Below are 21039 nucleotides of genomic sequence, written 5' to 3' on the forward strand. Positions count from 1 at the left end.
TAGAGTGCACTGTTGCTTTATACAGAACAATAGGGGTATGTTTATCAGCTCCCCAAGTAATGTTCGATAGTTTTTTAATTAGGTTTAATGCTCTTTTACATTTTGACTTTACATATGTTATGTGGGCTTTCCAGTTCAAGTGAGTATCGAATATTAATCCCAAAAATTTTGCTGTTTGGCCAATTGGTATGCTATGGTTTCTGATTTTTAAATCTATTTCTTCACTTTTTTTCCACTTTTTATTTTTATAAAACATGATTGCTTGAGTTTTGTCTATGGAAAATTTAAAGCCTACAGATGAGGCCCATTCATCTATTTTTATTATGCTTTTATTAGTGATTCGTTCTGCATGTTTTATTCGAGATGCTGAATAATATATGGCAAAATCATCCAAATACAAGTTACTTTTAATTCCAATAAGTTGATTATTACTGAGAGCATTAATTGCTAAGGTAAACATATAGCATACCTCCATGTAGCATCATATGCTTTTTCAATGTCAAAAAAGACAGCTACAGTCACTTGTTTTCGTTCAAAACCTCTACACATATGGTCTTCTAAGTTAGAGAGAGAATCTAATGTAAATCTGTTATTGTGACCCGAATTGAGTAGGATTCAAAACTTTATGCTCTCAAATGTGCTGTGTTCGTCGAGCATTTACAATTTGCTTTAGTAATTTGCAGAAGCAGGTTGTTAAAGAAACTTGTCTGTAATTATTTACATTACTGGGATCCTTTCCAGGTTTGGGGATAGAAATTCTTATAGCTTTATGCCATTCATCTGGAAATAAATTTAGATGCCATAAATGATTATAAAACTGTAATAAGTATGACTTTGCTAAAGGTGCTAAGTGGCAGATCATTTCAAAACAAATATTGTCACCTCCAGGAGCAGATTTATTGCTGTTTGAGAGAGCATATTCCAACTCTTCCATATTAAATATTCTATTATAACATACATCTTCTATTGTTTCAAAATTTATTGTTATTAATTCTATATTACTTTTCTTTGTGTGGAAGTGTTCATCTAAATTTTTATCACTATTTACATTTGCTAAGTTTTCTCCTATTATATTACTTACTTCTTTCGGATACAGTATTCTGTTCCCATCTTTTAATATGGCATGTCTAGGTGGTTTAACATGGGTGCCATTTATTTTCCTGAATATTTCCCATATTTTTGTATGGGAGTGTTATTAGAGAGATCTGATACGTATCTCCTCCATGAAATGATTCTTCCTTGAATTACTTTCTTTTTAAATTTTGCGGATATTTTGTTGTATAGAGGTTTTAATATATCAATTGCTAGTAATAATACAGTCATTTTTTGTAAAGTTCCTTCTGATATTGGTAATTTTTTATCTATTTTACTGAACTTTTGGTATACATATGACTTACTATCTCGAAAAGAATATTGTCAGGGTAAGACACCACTAGCACCAAACGGCACCAAAGGGGGTGGGGTGGGAAGGGCTTCCCTGCAACGGGGCTGGTTCTGCCCGTAGACTTAGTAACTAAATAAACTTTAAAGGTTTATCATACCTCATTTTGGTATACATATGACTTACTTTCTGGAAAAGGATATTGTGGGGGTAAGACATAAGGGGGTGGGAAGGGGGCGACATGTAAAAATAACTGAAAACAACAGATATTAGTGTCTAATCCATAGTTTTTGAAGCCGCTGCGATGAATAGTCACACACCCGATGTCCTTTAAGTCCAAGCTGAGCCTCAACAGGAAGGGGGAGTGAGAAGGGGTGAAAAATAAAATGTAAAACAATGACAGATATTAGTGTCTAATCCACAGTTTTTGAGGTTGTTAAGATGAATAGTGACACTCCTGATGCCCTTTAGGTCTAAGTTCAGCCCCAATATGAATGGGGGGTGAGAAGGGGTGAAATATAAAATGTCAAAAATGCTGGGCAATGTAACTGAAGCAAATATCTTAACAGGAAACACACACAGAGAGAGAGAGAGAGAGAGAGAGAGAGAGAGAGAGAGAGAGAGAGAGAGTTTATCAGTTGTCATTCAGAGTTTTTCCAGGCAGCGCCACATTAGTCAGCTAGTTAGACTAATAAAATACAGGCTAATTTTCTATATGAACGAAAAAACAAGCAAGAGACAAAAAAACTGCATATGCAACCATGTTTTGATGCAAGCAAGCACAGCAACAAGAAATAGACAATAAAGGGGAGACTGAAGAACGCAAACCTAACTTTACATTCCAATTCAGTTGTTTGTTTGATTGGAATGGGAATATAAAATTTAGGCCAAAGGCCAAGCGCTGGCACCTACGTGGTCATTCAGTGCTGAAACGGAAACTGACAGAAAAGGAGGTTTTAAAGGTGTAACAGGAGGAAGACCTTGCAGTTGCACTATGAAACAATCGTTAGGAGAGGGTGGAAAGTAAGATGAAAGATAATATGAATGGAGCTACAATGAAAGGAATGACAGGGGTTGCAGCTAGGGGCCGAAGGGACGCTGCAAAGTTGAGTAATGCATATAGTGCACCGCATGAGGTGCACTGGTGGCACTATCCCTCCATGGGGAATTCACTAATTCGAGGCCAGCCCATTACTTCCTCCTTCTGCCTCTGCTACAGATTTCGCACACGCCGATTACATCAGTTAAACTGCAAACACTCGCAAAATCTCTATTCATTCCCTTCTGCTGAAATTCGAGACGTGGCTGATGTTACTGACAATTAAATCTGCTCTGAGAAAGAGAGCGAGAGACTATTCATATTGATAAAATACAAGGAAGGCGAGAGACGAACAAACACGAATGCAGAAAGAGTGTCAAAGCAAGAAAGGCTTGAAGAAATCAAAACATGTAAGCAAAAAAAGAGAAAAAACATAAATGCATATATAATCTAAAGGACAGAACGGGTAAGAAAATCCAATACCAAAAGCTACAATGAGGGGAAAATTATCCATGAGAAAAAAATCGACAAACAAATAGGCGCCGCGGACGGACAAATTAAACCAACGCTGAGAGAGAGAGAGAGAGAGAGAGAGAGAGAGAGAGAGAGAGAGAGAGAGAGAGAGAGAGAGAGAGATTTACATGCTGGCCGTCGAGATATTAGGCCTAACTTAACATAGTCCATTTGCAGCATCGTTTTAGTAAACCTTGCTGTTGGCTCATTTATATTCAGGGTAACGAATGTCCTTTTGATTTCTGACTTTCCGGAAGAAGAAAATATCATGGGTCTTTCTTTATAGCTTTGCAGCTCGTACTATGGAGCTGCTGTTGTATTTCCCAGAACCTCAAAGGTCTTTTGCCTTAGTTAACTGTCTTTGTTCTATAATAGATACGTAATGAAAGCTGTGAATGTCAGTTAAACAATCGTTAAAGAACAGGGAGTAACCATTCTAGGAAACCTTAATGACAAGGTAAAAGCTTGCAATCATCAGTACATCTGTAAAAACGTTACTTTTTTCTTCTTAAACTAATCAGTACATATGTCAACCGTTCCCTGCAACTTATTCTAACTTGAATTAAGGAATACTTCTACCTGGACATTGTCTCTTTTCTCCTCTTGGATTAATATGTAAAATTTACCAAAGCTCTCTGGTCCCTCCTTCTTCAGGACCATTACATCTACCCATGAAGTGTCCTTCTGCTCTTTTTGGATTACTCAATACATCTGCCATGGTTCTCTGTCTCTCGACTGTTAGACTAATCACTACACCAGATGCCAAGCAAGGTCATCCGTAGGTTTCCATGGACGAAACAAAGTTTTTTGAATTAAATCATCCATGACCATGGATCAATTTTTATGACTTCTTACCCCTTGATTGAACTCGTGGCAACTTGCATCTAGATCACGTTCTAAACACACTTAAATTTGTCTAAGATTCAAAAATAATGATTTTTGCTCGTCGTCCACACTAAAAATTTTCCTTGTTTTTGGATGAATTTTGACAATGTATCGCATGGGTACCACATGGATAATCATCCCCTGTGATCATTCCTCCTGTTACACCATTAGACACCTCCGCACATGTCCTCTGGTGTTACTAAAATATGACATCAGTTCCACACTGAGATGCTCAAACACACCAAAATCAGCTGAAGATAAATGCATCCTCCATGAACAAAATAAATAGATTTGTAATAACTAGATTTATGCCAAAAACATCGGCCAAAGCAACGTGTTTGGCTTCATCAGTTAATTATGAGATGGGAGGATTATGGACAGTTCATAGTCGGAAACACAACTTAAACTTGACTGACACAACAATTTTAAATTTATGTTTGAATTTGGTTTAAAATCACTGCGCAAGAGTTGTCAAGAGTTTTGCCAAGCACTAAGGCACCTTCAGCCATTCACCGCCTAAGACTCTGAAAACAGGGAGTTGGAGTGGTTGGACAGTAAGTTCTGATGTGTTGTGAAAGAAACGAAGACGGACGAGACAGTGTCCAAATGGACTTCCTCTGGTTAACCTACTTTTAAGGGAAGGGTCGAAAGGACTATAAATCTGCAAACTGTATTTATTACTCCCTTAACAGTGAATATGGTAAGTGCAACATGTAAGCTGTACTAGCCCCTTATAGTGGGTACATGGGAACAGGGGGGAGCATATATCTGAGTTAAGATAAATGACCCAGATCAGGAATGAAAAAGAAAAATACGTCTCTAAGGTACCTATAAACCAGTTAATAAAATATCATGACATTTCTTTCACGTACATTAACTGAAACTGTAAATTTAGTCCTCTAAACAAGAACAAAAAAACAAACAAAAACAAAAAAGTTCCAGATATCAAAATCATCAAAATTCTATTTTCTGTTAAATCTTGGTAACTTTTAGAGACCAAGATATCTTTGAAAAAAAGGTGACTAAAGACTTTTTAATGGTAATGAGCTTTCGTCCTTTCCTTCTTTTTATAGAAGTTCTACCTAATCAGAAAGAAGGACTAATCCATGGAATAATGCACATGAATAAATAGTTGTTAATTTGTGTGAGAAGCTTGAGAGAGAGAGAGAGTTGGAGTGGTTGGAGAGAGAGAGCGGAAATTGAGTTAAGAGAGAGAGAGAGAGACTAACGGGGAGATTGTAGATTTCATCTGTTAGTTAGTCCAGCTTCCCAAACATATCCAAGTACGAAAATGATATCAAAATCATCAAAAATTCTAAATCTGTGGTAATGAGACCTGGAGAAAAAGTTAAAATGATCGAAAAAGATAACCAGTTGCATTTACGAAAATCCTAGTTAAAAAAAGAAACTTTTCCAAAAGAGATATGTGATGTTTCAACACTAAGGGAATTTAAATTTTTTTGCCAGCTAAAAAAAAAAAAATTACCAATTCCAAGTTAGACTGTGTCAATTTTAGTCAATAAACGAGCATCCTGACAACACCAAATGTTAAACGATAATTGTGTGCGTTTATATACATTACGTTCTCAAATTATTATTTCTTTTAATAGTTTTGGCTACCTACACTTTTCAGATTATCATTCTTTTTACTCAAATAGCGTTACTTCACTTTAAAAGCCTTCATCCGTTCTTAGAGTTCAAGTTTGGTGCAAGTTGCCAATGTAGTACATATAACTGCTATCATATCCTTCGTAAACAACTCACATCAGAGTAAGCAAAACGTGGAGAGTAATATTCCATTACTTGAAATTATTTCTCATATATCACAACCCTCTGTCAATGGCATCCTTCACTTGTACAAACCATATAAAGCATATGATGACATCTTTGCATAGCAAATTAACACCACCATCCACTGAATTTAACCCAATTTGACTTTTCTTTTAACACACCATAATTCAGAAAAGGTACAGAATCTGGCAAAATTAATCTACAGCCATAACAAAGGCGTAATCGTAATGCCTCTTGCAATTCGACACTTGTATATATGGGATAAATTTCGGGTCATTTTTATGTCAGTCGCTTGTTTGTTACAGGCTGTCCCAGGAACAAGAACCCGCACTGGCATAAGACCACATAAACCTACAACGCCATTAGCCACATTTCCCCCCCTCTAAGTATGGAGGCCGCCGGGAAAGGCATTACAAAAAAAATTCTTTGAGGGTTCGGTTTTCCAGAAGATTCTGTCTTAGTCACACGCTGGCAGCGAAACAGACGGCCACAAAAAAAAAAAAAAATTTAAAACCTACGAAATGAGAATTTAAAACAATAATGATTTTCATGCGACATTAACCGCTTCAGATGACTTTGTTAACGGTGGCTTACATTCCTGTGTGTAACTCTTTTAATTATTTCATAAACCCCTCTTAATTAATCACCGAATAACGTCCCTTGAAACAATGAGATACTTCTCGAATAATATTTCCATTTCATCTTTCGTTCTGTTAACGCAAAATACTCTATACTCCCTTTTAATTTACACGTTTTTTTCATAAGAATAATTCATGATAAAATTATTTCATCCACGCTCAAAAGAAATTAACATCTGCGAACGCAAAGAAAAAAACATTAAAATATTTGCTGGACAAAAGAAAAAAAGAGAAGGGGGGGGGACGCATTGCTAAATGAAAAGGTGGAGGTATTAAACGGTATCAGGAGATCACATTCCCCTACAGCAGGAGATATAGTTAATTCCTGGATGACAGCAGTAAACAAACAAAAAGGGTACATGAAAGCTTATAATAATAATTCCCAACCTATTTCATGAATTAGATATTAAACTGAATAGAGAACACTCCGTTCGATAGTTTATAAACGTGTGTTGCACTTCGTCTACTAATTCTTAAATCTGAAAATCATAAAATTTTCAGAGAGAAATGGCATCGAAAGTTCATTAGTAGTCAATACACAGAAAAAAAAAATTAAAAGAAAGCTGATTACACAAATCGTACTTTGCCTTACAATATGGTGCTCCACTAATACATTTTTCAGGGTCTTGCTTTCGGATGCGACAATCAGGTTTCTTGTTTAATTAACTGCCTTTTAAAGCACAACACACCCATGGCTTAAATTTTGGAAAAAAATTATTGGAAACACTGATACTGGTCACAAGACAATTTGCTTTATTTTGATCAATAACCTAATAGCACTTCGAAATTTATCAGTTTGTAATTACTGTGGTAAATATACGGATTCCTGTCAGTCCACATTTGATACTCTTTTGTTTCACTGTTTCCCTACAAGATTATACAAAATCTCAAAACGCATCAATTTTACTTCTTGAAGGAAATATGCATAATTACCTTCGCCGTCAAAGAACTTGGATGATGTTATGTATTCATCAGCATCTGTCTTCCCGACTACAAAATATCTCCGGGGATTATTAAAGAATTTCAATTATATGTAATGAAGGGTTAGGATATGGGCCAAAGATGAGGAGTCCGTTAGATTCCGAAATGGATGGACAGAAGGCCCAAAAATGTTTTCTTAATAGTCAAATGTTTTCTTAATACAGTCAACACTGTGATAAGGCAACTTTTCGTTTTAGTTTTCTGAAAACAAAACTATTGTGGCTTTGTCTGTCCGTCCGCAGTTTTTCTGTCCGCCCTCAGATCTTGAAAACCACTGAGGCTTGAGGGCTGCAAATTCGTATGTTGATCATCCACCCTCCAATCATCAAACATATCAAATTGCAGCCCTCTAGCCTGAGTAGTTTTCATTTTATTTATGGTTAAAGTTAGCCATAATCGTGCATCTGGCAACGATATAGGATAGGCCACCACCGGGCCGTTGTTAAAGTTTCATGGGCCGCGGCTCATACAGCCTGATACCGAGACCACCGAAAGATAGATCTGTTTTCGGTGGACTTGATTATACGATGTAGGCTACAGAAAACTTGAATGCGCCGAAGAAACTCGTTTGTTTTTAGCACAATTCTAACAATTGAATAAAGAGCGACTGAATGTAAAACTCTCAAACTTGAATTTAATGCATATTCATACAGCTAACAGAATCAGATGAAGAAAAAAATGTGTGCTAAAAGGTGGTGCATCTGCTACTCCAGTGCCATCTGGTTAATTATCCTCTGACCGTCATGGGCAAGGTCACTGACATCAATACAAAAACAAAACCAACAGAAGAAAAAGGTTTTTTGCGGATGGTCCAATGGGACGTGCACAAAATACCCCGAACTAAACTATGACTAGGATTAAGAAAACGACAAAAAAGAAAAGAGAATGGACTATAAACGAACGGTAGAAAACTAAATCAGGGAGAGAATTCCAAAGTCTAGTTGTTGAGAGAGAGAAAGTAGTCACTAAGCCTAGCAATTTTGAATACAATGAAATATAGAATTTAGGCCAAAGGCCAAGCGCTGAGACCTATGAGGGCATTCAGCGCTGACACGGAAATTGAAAGTAAAATGGCTTGAAAGGTGTAACAGGAGGAAAACCTCGCAGTTGCACTATGAATCAATTGTTAGGAAGGGGTGGAAAGTAAGATGGAGAAAAGAATATATGAACGGAGGTCCAATAAAAGGAATGAAAGGGGTTGCAAGTAGGTGCCGAAGGGGCGCTGCAAAGAACCTTAGTAATCTCTACAGTGCAAGTAGTGTAAGTTTACCTGCGGGGTCAACTTACACATGGATCAAGAATACTGACCATTTAGTTAATATGTCTGCAGACAAGTATGAAGCAATATGAATGAATTAGATGTTCTGAAAGAGGAATTTCATCCCATTGCAGTCCAATAAGAATCAACTAGATGAAAAACGAAAATAAATTGTAAGTGATAAACTCAGTCTAAATCACGTGATTTGGGTCAGTAAAGCTCTCCAAAACAAAGGCGACAAAGACAAAGAGACGAGATCAAGTGCTGACAACAGAAGATGAATGAGCGAAAAAATCACAAAAAAATATGAAAGAAGGAATCGCTGCTACACTATCCCTTGGAAAAAAGAAAATAAGACCGGGACAGAGCACTAATCATCAACATAAGCAAACACAAACTTAAACGATGGACTAATGTACCTGTGTTTGTACCAAATGTACCTAATGAACAAAATGTATGCAATGTACAGAATATACCCAGCGTATCATTTGAATCCAGTGTTCTAAATGAAAAATTAAAGAAGGATTACAGACGTGAACTGGATGCTTGGCTTTGAAATCAAACTCACTTATTAGATTCTGTGTTATGTAAGTGGCAACAAAAGCGTCTTCCAATCTCACCAGATTTCTTTACTGCACTTTCCATGCACTTCGGGTTTAACCAAACTTATACTGGAGTCTGTCGGGTTTTACCAGAGTTTTATTGCAGTCTTTCGGGTTTTAACTAACTTTTATTGCAGTATGTCAGGTCTTAACAGACTTTTATTACAGTCTTTTGGGTTTTACCACACTTTTGTTGCAGTCATTCGGATTTTACAACACTTTTGTTGCAGTTATTCGGGTTTTCTCAAATTTCTATTTCAGTCTTTCGGGTTAAACCAGACTTTTATTGAAGTCTTTCAGGTTTTACCAACATTTAATGCTATCATTCGGGGTTTACCAATCTTTAATTGCAATCTTTTGGGTTTTACCAAACTTTCATTTCAGTCTTTTGGATTTTCCTAAACTTTTATTGGTCGTCCGGAGTCTATCAAACTTTTATTGCAGTCTTTCGGGTTTTACCAAACCTCTATTTCAGTCTTTCGGGTTATAAGACTTTTATTGAAGTCTTTCGGGTTTTACTAACTTTTATTACCATCATTCGGGTTTTAGCAATATTTTATTGCAATCTTTTAGGTTTTACTGAACTTTCACGTTAGTCTTTTGGATTTTACCAAAGTTTTATTGGTCTTCCAGAATCTACCAAGCTTTTATTGCAGTCTTCGGGTTTTACCAAACTTTTATTCCACTCTCCCGGGTTTTATCAAGCTTGTATTGCAATCTTTCCGGTTTTACCAAACTTTTATTGGTCTTTCAGGTTTTACCAAAATTTATTGCAATCTTTCGGGTCTTACCAGACTTTTATTAGTCTTTCCGGTTTTACCAGACTTTTATTGGTCTTTCCGGTTTTACCAGGCTTTTATTGGTCTTTCAGGTTTTACCAAACTTTTATTGCAGTCTTTCGTATTTTACCAATCTTTTATTCCAGTTTTCCAGGTTTTACCAAACTTTTATTGCAATGTTTTGGGTTTTACCAAACTTTTATTGCAATCTTTTGGGTTTTACCAAATGTTTATTGCAGTCTTCCGGGTTTTACCAAACTTTTATTGCAATCTTTCGGGTTTTACCAAATGTTTATTGCAATCTTGCAGGTTTTACCAAACTTTTATTGCCTTCTTTTGGGTTTTAACAAACTTTTATTGCAATATTTTGGGTTTTACCAAATGTTTATTGCAGTCTTGCGGGTTTTACCAAACTTTTATTACAATCTTTCGGGTTCTACCAAACTTTTATTGCAATCTTTTGGGTTTTACCAAACATTTATTGCAGATTTTGGGTTTTACCAAACTTTTACTGCATTCTTTTGGGTTTTACCAAACTTTTATTGCAATCTTTTGGGTTGTACCATACTTTTATTGCAATCTTATGGGTTTTACCAAATGTTTATACCAGCCTTACAGGTTTTACCAGACTTTTATTGCAATCTTTTGGGTTCTACCAAACTTTTATTACATTCTTTTGGGTTTTACTAAAATGTTATTGTAATCTTTTGAGTTTTACCAAACTTGTATTGCACTCTTTTGGGTTTTACCAGCCTTTTATTATTGCAGTCTTTTAGGTCTTACCAAATGTTTTTGCAGTCTTGCTAGTTTTACAAACATTTATTGCAATCTTTCGGGTTCTACCAAACTTTTTTTGCAACCTTTTGGGTTTTACCAAACTTTTATTGCAGTATTTTGGGTTTTACCAAACTTTATTGCAATCTTTCGTGTCTTACCGGATTTTTTTAATCTTTCCGGTTTTACCAGACTTTTATTAGCCTTTCTGGTTTTACCAGACTTTTACTGGTCTTTCCTGTTTTGCCAGACTTTTATTGGTCTTTCAGGTTTTACCAAACTTTTATTGCAGTCTTTCGGATTTTACCAAACTTTTATTCCAGTCTTCCAGGTTTTACCTAACTTTTCTTGCAATCTTTTGGGTTTTACCAAACTTTTATTGCAACCCTTGGATTTTACCAAATGTTTATTGCAGTCTTGTGGGTTTTACCAAACTTTTATTGCAATCTTTTGGGTTTTACCTAATGCTTATTGCATTCTTTTGGGTTTTATCAAACTTTTATTGCAGTCTTTTGGGTTTTACCAAACCTTTATTGCAATCTTTTTGGTTTTTACCAAATTTCTATTGCATTCTTTGGGGTTTGACCAAACTTTTATTGCAATCTTTTGGGTTTTACCAAACGTTTATTGCAGTCTTGCAGGTTTTACCAAACTTTTATTACAATCTTTCGGGCTCTACCGAACTTCGATTGCAATTTTTGGGGTTTTACCAAACTTTTTTGGGGGGTTTACCAAACTTTTGTTGCAATCATTTGGGTTTGACCAAACTTTTATTGCATTCTTTTGGGTTTGACCAAACTTTTATTGAAATCTTTTGGGTTTTACCAAATGTTTTTGCATTCTTCCAGGTTTTACCGAACTTTTATTGCAATCTTTCGGGTTCTATCAAACTTATATTGCAATCTTTTGGGTTTTACCAAATGTTTATTGCAATCTTTTGGGTTTTACCAAACTTTTTTTGCATTCTTTTGGGTTTTACCAAGCTTTTATTGCAATTTTATGAGTTTTACCAAGTTTTTATTGCACCTTTTGGGTTTTACCAAACTTTTATTGAAATCTTCTGGGTTTTACCAAATGGTTATTGCAGTCTTGTGGGTTTTACCAGACTTTTATTGCAATCTTTCGGGTTCTACCAAACTTTTATTGCATTCTTTTGGGTTTTACCAAACTTTTATTGCTGTCTACCTGACTTTAATTGTAGTCTTTCGGGTTTTACTAAACTTTTATTGCAGTATTACAGTCAGGTTTAAACAATATTTTATTGCAGTCTTTCAGGTTCTATGAAACTTATATAATCCAGTCTTTTGGGATTTTACAAGACTTTTACTCTAGTCTCTCAGGCTTTACCAAACTTTTATTGCAGTCTTTCGGGTTTCACCAAACTGTTATTGCACTCTTTCGGGCTTTACAAAACTTTTATTGCATTCTTTTGGGTTTTACAAAACATTTATTGCAGTCTACTGGGTTTTACCAAACTTTTATTGCAGTCATTCGGGTTTTGCCAAACATTTGTAGCAGTCTTTCAATCAGGTTTAGCCAAAATTTTATTGCAGTCTTCCGGATTTTATCAAAACTTTTATATAATCCATTCTATTTGGTTTTACCAAACTTTTATTGCAGCCTCCCAGGCTTTACCAAACTTTTATTGCAGTCTTTTGGGTTTTACCAAGCTTTTATATAATCCAATCTTTTGGGTTCTGCCAAAGTTTTATTGCAGTCTCTCAGGCTTTAGCAAACTTTTATTGCAGTCTTTCAGGTTTTAGCAGACTTTTATGACAGTTTTTCGGGTTTCACCAAACTTTTATTGCAGTCTTTTGGGTTCTACCAAACTTTCATAGCAGTCTTTCAGTCAAGTTTCACCAAACTTTTATTGCAGCCTTTTGGGTTTACCAGACATTTGTTGCAGTCTCTCATACTTTACCAATCTGTATTGCAGGTCTTTCGGGTTTTACCTAACTTTCATTGCAGTCTTTTGGGTTTTACCAAACTTTTATTGCAGTCTTTTGGGTTTTACCAAACTTTTATTGCAGTCTTTCGGGTTTTACTAAGCTTTTATTGCATTCTATCGGGCTTTACCAAACTTTTTTTGCAGTCTTTCAGGTATCACCAAACTTTCTGCAGCCTTTCGGGTTTTACTAAACTTTTATTGCAGTCTTTTGGGTTTTACCAAAATTTATTGCAATCTTTCGGGCTTCACAAAACTTTTAGTGCATTCTTTTTGGTTTTACCAAACTTTTATTGCAGTCTTTCTGGTTTTACCAGACTTTTTACTGCAGTCTTTCGGGTTTCACCAAACTTTAATTGCAGTCTTTCAAGTTTTACCAGACTTAAATATAATTCAGTCTTCTGGGTTTTACCAGACTTTTATTGCAGTCTCTCAGGTTTTACAGAACTTTTATTGCAATCTTTCGGGTTTTATGAGACTTTTATTGCAATCTTTCGGGTTTTACCAAACTCTTATTGCTATCTTTTGGGTTTTACCAAACTTTTATTGCATTCTTTTGGGTTTTACCAAACTTTTATTGCAATCTTTCGGGTTTTACCAAACTTTTATTCCACTCTTTCTGGTTTCACCAAACTTTTATTGCAATATTTTGGGTTTTACCAAACTTTTATTGCAATCTTTTGGGTTTTACCAAACTTTTATTGTAATTTTTTTTGGTTTTACCAACCTCTGATTTCAGTCTTTCAGGTTTTACCGAACTTTTATTGCAGTCTTTTGGGTTTTACCAAACTTTTATTACAGTCTTTCAGGTTTTACCAAACTTTTATTGCTGTCTTTTGGATTTAACCAAACTTTGCAATCATTGATTGTTTTCTTCTGCCTCTAAATTCACAATTATGAAGCGTTCTCCATTACCATTCCTCTATATATAGGGCCTTCTCTTCTTGAAAGTGTGTTCTCTAATTGTAATCAGCCATTCTTCTTTGCTCTAGCACTTATTAAGAGTGATACTGGTCTAATGAAGATAAATGAAGCTTTTCATCAACTAGGGTGGGTCTTGTTATACTTTCTGTTTATGACTAGAAACTATTTTTTGACGTCAACATACTTAGCCTACTTCAAACTTATTTGTCTGTATTCTACGAAATTTCTTAGCTTATTACTTCTAAACAGGGCTTCTTCCTTGACATCCTCATTCATTAGAAATCTTTTGTTATAACACAAAGGTACTGTGATATCTAACCAACTGTACACAAAGTATGACAGGCTCGGAAACTCTCCGTCTCTTTCATGGGTACCATTTCCAACGCCAATCAAGGTGTAACATGAAGTACCTAAACAGCATAATTCATGGTTCTTATTGCATAACACTGTGATAACAGGATGAACCAGATCTCCCGACCACCCGTTCTGTTCCCGGCTGAAGCCTTTGTTCTGGGAATTCAGAAAGTTTTCGAAAACTCGAGAACGTTCTGGCATCATGAGAAGACTTAGTGCTCTGGGGTGCATTTCTTGACACTTTTGTCCATTTTCAATACGATAATGCGATTCTCCTCTCTAATCCGGCAATACAAAACGTAAATTATGGTATGAGAGAGAGAGAGAGAGAGAGAGAGAGAGAGAGAGAGAATATAAGACTTGGGCCAAAGGCCAAGCGCTGGGACCTATGAGGTCATGCAGCGCTGAAGCGGAAATTGACAATAAAAAGGTTTGAAAGGCGTAATTGTTAGGAAAGGGTAGAAAGTACCATGGAAAGAAAATATGAACGGAAGTACAGTAAAAGGAATAAAAGGGGTTGCAGCTAGGGGCCGAAGAGACGCTGCAAAGAACTTCATGTAATGCCTACAGTGCACCGCATGAGGATAAAATAATACGGTTCTCCTCTCTAGTCTGATTAAATAAAACGTAAATTATGGTACGTGTAACGAGAGCGATAGAGAGAGGGAAATCTGGGTCAGGTGCATTGCAGATTCACTCTCAGCAACCACAAACAAATCATTTAACCAGCGCATTAACAGAGCAACTGGGATAATTACCAGTCCTACCTAATTACTATTAGCTTTACGCGCTACAGTTGCAACTAGAGTATACCGCACAGCGATAATGAACACACAGTTGCGGGCAATGGCCCCCTTTAGCTCATTTTAGTTCCGAGCGTTAAGCTGTGTGCTTAATTAGCAAAAATTAGGGAATGGCTTCATTACTTTCGTGTTAACGATTACTGCCCATTCCTATTTGTTTCCTCTTTTCTTTAGGGGATGAGTTTTTGTATAATTTGTCAAATATTCATTTTCCTTTCTGCTTCTCTAATTCTCAGAAATTAATCACTTATCTTATACTCTGTATGTATGTGTGTGTGTGTGTGTGTGTGTGTGTGTGTGTGTGTGTGTGTGTGTTAACAGTTACTGACCATTCCTATTTGTTTACTCCTACCTTGCAGGGATTATTTTTTATAATTTGTCAAACTTTCATTTTTCTACCTCTCATTCTCTGTAATCAATCATTTATCTTTTCCTCTCTCTCTCTCTCTCTCTCTCTCTCTCTCTCTCTCTCTCTCTCAAACACACACACACGAACGACAAAAAGGCAAATAAGCACAGTCACATTTAGAGAAACGAAAATGCCCTGAGCAAAAGAAACAATAAGAACAAGAAATCTCCATAGTAAAGTGGGTGGACGAAAGTTTCCGCGAGATGGCGTTGCTGGTGGTGGTAGTACCCGTTGTGGTGGTGGGGATGGCAGCGGTAGAGGGGAGAGCGGAACCAGCCCGCCAAGTGCACGCTAATGACATAACTTTCAAAACGACCAAACAACTTCTCTCTCGAGTTTGTACTGCTAGTGAAAAGTTACTTTGTTTGTCTGCCGGAAATATTTTTACACTTAACGAGATTATTTCGTTATGATTTGGCCTCTTCTACTCTTTTTTTTTTTTCTTATTCCCCACTCCAAGTTTCTTTTCCGTTGAATGTGTGCCAAACCATTGGTTCGTACGTCACTCTTAGACGATGAATGCATCCTTCTCTCTCTCTCTCTCTCTCTCTCTCTCTCTCTCTCTCTCTCTCTCCTCTTCCTCTTCTTCTTCTTCTTCTTCTCGTACATCAGCGCAAGATTCAGAACAGCACTAGGCATTTTATTACCGATTTTTTAAAATACGCTCCTGAGATTCAAAGCGCCGATTACTTCAATTTCATGAACTTTGATCGAAAACTGAATCGATCAAATGCTTGCTGAGCTACTGGACTAGTATTGTGTGTGTGTGTGAGCGTATTTTTATGAATCTTTTGTCTACATACAAAAAATGCATAGATACACAATGCAAACTTGTATGAGATCCACATACACCAAACCATCTATCGTATGTCTGCATGCCCTAACATGTTTTACATTTATCTTTCATTTCAATTTGAGGTCCACACTTGACTTTATGAACTAGAGTTGGCTCAACAATCTGCTCGTACGTCCTAATATTTACTGCCACGGACACCCATCTTTTCTTCCAGAACTTCTATACTAGTTCCTTCTCTTAAATATTTGGGGAGTTACCTCTGTCATACTGCCGTCACCCATTACTCTTGTCCTAAATGCCTTTAAGAATAATCCATTTCATTAAAATTACTGGCTTTAACAAGCACATAACCAAAGCAATAATAATGAAAATTAATTACAATTTACATCAGTGTTTTAGGTTAACTTCTTATCACTTCACAACACTCAGACCATCAGAGGATTGTTTAGACACCAATAAGTAGGGGAGCCATAGACATTCATACACTTGCCACTGATATCTATCCTCTAGCATCCAAGAATCTGAATAGCACTTGGTTATTTGCTTCCCCTCTCGTAGTGAATGTCATGAACAACAGCATATGTAACCATGAGTAGGCTGTCTGGTACTAGCATCTTTTCGCTGGAGTCCAGAAAACTGGAATATTCCATGGCTATGTCAAAGATAGCAAAGGGTAAGTGGCAAGGATATAGCAAAACCAATTGCCCAATATCACTCTTAAGATGAGGACAGTACGCAAGGGCTGTAGTGAAAACTGAAACTAGCTCAGAATATAAGTAAGCTAGATCTGTACCACTGCCTATGGTCCTTACAAGAGTTAAGACTGCCGCTGCAGCTTTATAAGGTGACAGCCCTCTTCAAGATCAATATAAGTTCACTTCGGATCCTCCATGGTGGTGAACAGGTCAAGGAAGTGTGAACTGCCTGCTCTAACCTTCACAAACTGGCAAGAAAGCTAGCCCCTTGGGGAAACAGCTGCCTGATGGACTCAAGTCATTTCCTATGGATACTCAAAGCAATAATTCAACGCCTTATTAATATTTAGGCCAAGAGAGTGAAAAATGGCTTATCTTAAAATGCCTATGGGATATCAAAGTCTCTGAAGTCACTACAGCTTCATATAGGGAGAAAATAGAAGTAAGATAAGAAAGCGTGACAGAATGGATGAAGATTAAAAAAAAAAGCTTAGGTTTCCTTCACCTCAGTTTAATTCTCACTTTTACCAGTTACGGATAACACCTGATGCATTCCATTCAAAGCAAGGGACTGTTTCTAAGTTAATTTACAGTTTCTTTATAGCAAATATAACTTAATTATATCTATGAATAGAAATACTTCTAGGTGAACACAATAGACTAGGCTTAGAGAAAAGCACCAAACCATGTTATACCACCCAATATATATATATATATATATATATATATATATATATATATATATATATATATATATATATATATATATATATATTGTGTGTGTGTGTATTTCAGCATAACTCTGAAACACATTGAGCAATTCCAACCAAACTTGGTATACATATGACTTACTATCTCAACAAGAATACTGTGGTGGTAAGACATCACTAGCACCAAAGGGCACCAAAGTGGGTGGGAAGGGCTTCCCTGAAACAGGGCTGGTTCTGCCCATAGACTTAGTAACTAAATAACTTTACGGGTTTACCATTTCAGTATACATATGACTTACTATCTGGAAAAGAATAGTGTGGGGGGTAAGGCAACACTGGCACCAAAGGGGGTGGAGGTGGGAAGGAGGTGACACAAAAATAAATGAAAACGACAGATATTAGTGCCAAATCCATAGTTTTCGAGGTTGCTGAGATGAACAGTGACACTCCCAGTGCCCTTTAAGTCCAAGTTCAGTCCCCAATAGTAAAGGGGGATGAAAAAGGTTGAAATATAAAATGTCAAAAATGTTGGGCAATGTAACTGAAGCAACTGTCTTAACAGGAGAGAGAGAGAGAGAGAGAGAGAGAGAGAGAGAGAGAGAGAGAGTTTATCGGTTGTCATTCAGAGCCTTCCCAGGCAGCTCTGGGTTGGCCAGCTAATATATATATATATATATATATATATATATATATATATATATATATATATATATATATATATATATAAATATATAATATAATTATATATATATATATATATATATATATATAAATATAATATTATATATATATATATATATATATAAATATATAAATATATATATATATATATATATATATATAATATATATATATATATATGTATATATATATTACATATATATATATATATATATATATATATATATATATATATATATATATATATATAATTATATTATATTTATATATATATAATATAAATATATAATTATATATATATATATATATATATATATATATATGTACATATATATTACATATATATATATATATATATATATATATATATATATATGTATGTATATATAGAAGTAATCAGCTCTCAATTAAGTGTGGAACAGAAATAAATTTTTGTCTCACATCAGGCTCTAACCCAGGTCTTTCCATTGATAGGCAAGGGCGCTACCAACTGAACCACACAGTCATAATATAAGCTGGAACCTAAGCATCATTCTACTAAGCCTGCCTGATGTGAGTCAGAAAATTATATATCTATATGTATGTATATATATATATATATATATATATATATATATATATATATATATATATATATATATATATATGTATATATAATTACATATATATATATATATATATATATATATATATATACATATATATATATGTGTGTGTGTGTGTGTATAATTAGATCTATATATGATAAACAAAGCAGCATATACCTTATAATGAAAAGGAGAACAGAGGCTAAGATGGTGAACTCAATAATTTTACAAACTCTTCCGAACACTCAACAAATTACAGTTTGGTACGCTTAAAGCGTTCAGGTGTACCCAATATGTATACTGTATCCCTACAATCAAAATGAATATCAGCCACAAACCCAAACATTATTGCGCTATAGAGAAACAAATGCGTGATCAAAGTTCACAGAGAACTCTGACTCTTCCACCCAATTCAACACCTTCCACCAACCCCACCCCAACAAATTACAGGCCTCAGCCTTCCCCTCCTTATCCTTCAACAATGCACTTCAACTTTTTCACCAACGACGTGAACTCATAATGAAACACACACACACACACACAAGGGTTCTTTCAACAAATTCCGAACTTGTTCCAACTTTTTGAATGGTCTCAACTCACTTCACACCTCCGTTCGCGTACGCTTATCGTACATCTCCTGTGAATTTAAAATTGACTTCGTGACGCTTCCATTCTGCAAATGGCATAACAGAGAGATGATCATGATGGTGGTGAGACGAAGTTGTGTAGGTGCCATTTGCACAGTCTAGAGTCAATGTGAAGTAAGTAGAAAGCTGAGCCTATAAGAATAGTGCACAATGCTTAAGAAGATTACGCGAAATTGAACAGCAAAACTGGAAAAGCTGTTGTCAGAGACTTCAATACATTCCATATTTTATATCTCAGCGTTCTGTTCTTTGTCGGAACAGAATGTTGATACAGACCTTTCAAAGAAGTCTCACTCATGACATTAAGAATCAATTGATAAAAACAATTTTATGGGACACGGAATGAATGTGTGCGTGTTCGAGCAATTTTCACCACAAAGCATACTGTCCTTCAACTACCTATATTTTTCCTAAAAAAAAATCCGTCAATATTATCTACACCTTTGCCCTTAGTGTATTGTCTCTCGTTCCGTTTATCTGTTTACAGATTTACTTGAAAATTTAATTAACGCATTTTGATGTAACTTACTAGTAGTCAGAAAAGTCACTGCGTGACCAACTCCACATGACTAAGTTTGGTGGGTACTGATGAAGCTCTAACGAATGCTCGCCATAAAAACGAAAATTTTATCTTTTGAAAAATTATTTAATAATGGTTCCAAGCAACTTCATCAAAAGCCAATTACGCGAAGAGGCAAGGTTGAAAGCAAATATGTATTATTATTATTATTATTATTATTATTATTATTATTATTATTATTATTATTATTATTATTATTTCTTAACACAGTAATACTGGAACCTCGAACTCAAAAAATTTCATTGAATTACATGTGTTCGAAGGATGTGTTGAAAATTATGATATAACTTTCGTTGTTGGATCGCAGTTTTCTTGGCGAAACTTAAGAACTAAGACCCCAAGGCGGGGTAGATTTTTTTCAAAATATCATTGTTGAGGTTGGAGAGAGGACTGAATTATTTCTCTTCAGTAGGTTACAAAAATATAGAGTCCAGTCGCTAAGACACTGCGAATTCAGAACTTATGGAAGGTCAAAGCCAGGAATAAAAAATATCAAATAAAAATACTGAGTCTTTACCTATCACCCTTGAATGACCCTTTCAAGAATGAGAATTATCTATAGTGCGGTAAATGATAACATCTGTATCGGATGGTAAATTATAATATATTCTATATCTATATTTAAGCAGCCGTTAGAAAGCATTAAACATCTCGTAGTCAAACGCTAATAAAATCCAAAAATCGTTTCATTGCAGACTACAGGCAACAAGGAAACATGGGGACAGTAACCCTGGTTCTGGCGTTATGCATCGCCATCCGTCTTGCACTGGGATTCGTCATTCAACCTCCTCTGATTCAGACGCCTTCGCTGGACCCAGAGACTATGTGCAGGAACATAAAGTGAGTAAGGGGGGTGGGGAGTATCAGCATAGTCTACAAAAATTTTGAAGTTCTCCGGATCTCTGGTCCTTAAGCCGTCTAGTGAAACGGCGAAATGTTATTTTCAATCCAAATACTGGATTACACCCATAGCTTCAAGCGCAGGTCTGATTATTGCTTATCAGAAGCTATACCATAAATACTTTTTGAAAATCTAAATTTGGCTATTTTTCCGGTCACAAAATTAGCATTACATTTTAGAAACACTGTGAATTAGGCATAGAACGTAATTTGTTACAGAACTATAGAGGCATTATATATATATATATATATATATATATATATATATATATATATATATATATATATATATGTATATATATATATATATATATCCTTAGAAGACGGAGCTGCAGCTCTAGGTACATCTCACCAGGAGAACCATAGG

The 21039-nt window shown here is 35.6% G+C and overlaps 1 protein-coding gene and 1 long non-coding RNA gene across 7 annotated transcripts in view; one reads left to right on the forward strand and one right to left on the reverse strand.

Annotated features, from left to right (window-relative positions):
• LOC136856531 (uncharacterized) overlaps positions 1-21039 on the reverse strand; it is a 616643-nt gene that overhangs the window by 525954 nt on the left and 69650 nt on the right. The window lies entirely within an intron of this gene.
• LOC136856500 (uncharacterized) overlaps positions 1-21039 on the forward strand; it is a 104972-nt gene that overhangs the window by 53642 nt on the left and 30291 nt on the right. For 3 of the 5 annotated variants that reach the window (XM_067134364.1, XM_067134370.1, XM_067134367.1), the window contains one exon: positions 20468-20612. The exons of 1 other annotated variant lie outside the window; for it this stretch is intronic. In XM_067134364.1, coding sequence (XP_066990465.1) covers positions 20488-20612 — 125 coding nt within the window. In that variant the 5' untranslated portion in view covers positions 20468-20487. Of the gene's footprint in view, positions 1-20467; positions 20613-21039 lie in introns of those variants that run through there. One more of the 5 variants, XM_067134362.1, reaches the window with a different exon arrangement.

Source organism: Macrobrachium rosenbergii, chromosome 3, assembly GCF_040412425.1.
Source record: "Macrobrachium rosenbergii isolate ZJJX-2024 chromosome 3, ASM4041242v1, whole genome shotgun sequence".
In the NCBI taxonomy this organism is placed as follows: Eukaryota; Metazoa; Arthropoda; class Malacostraca; order Decapoda; family Palaemonidae; genus Macrobrachium; species Macrobrachium rosenbergii.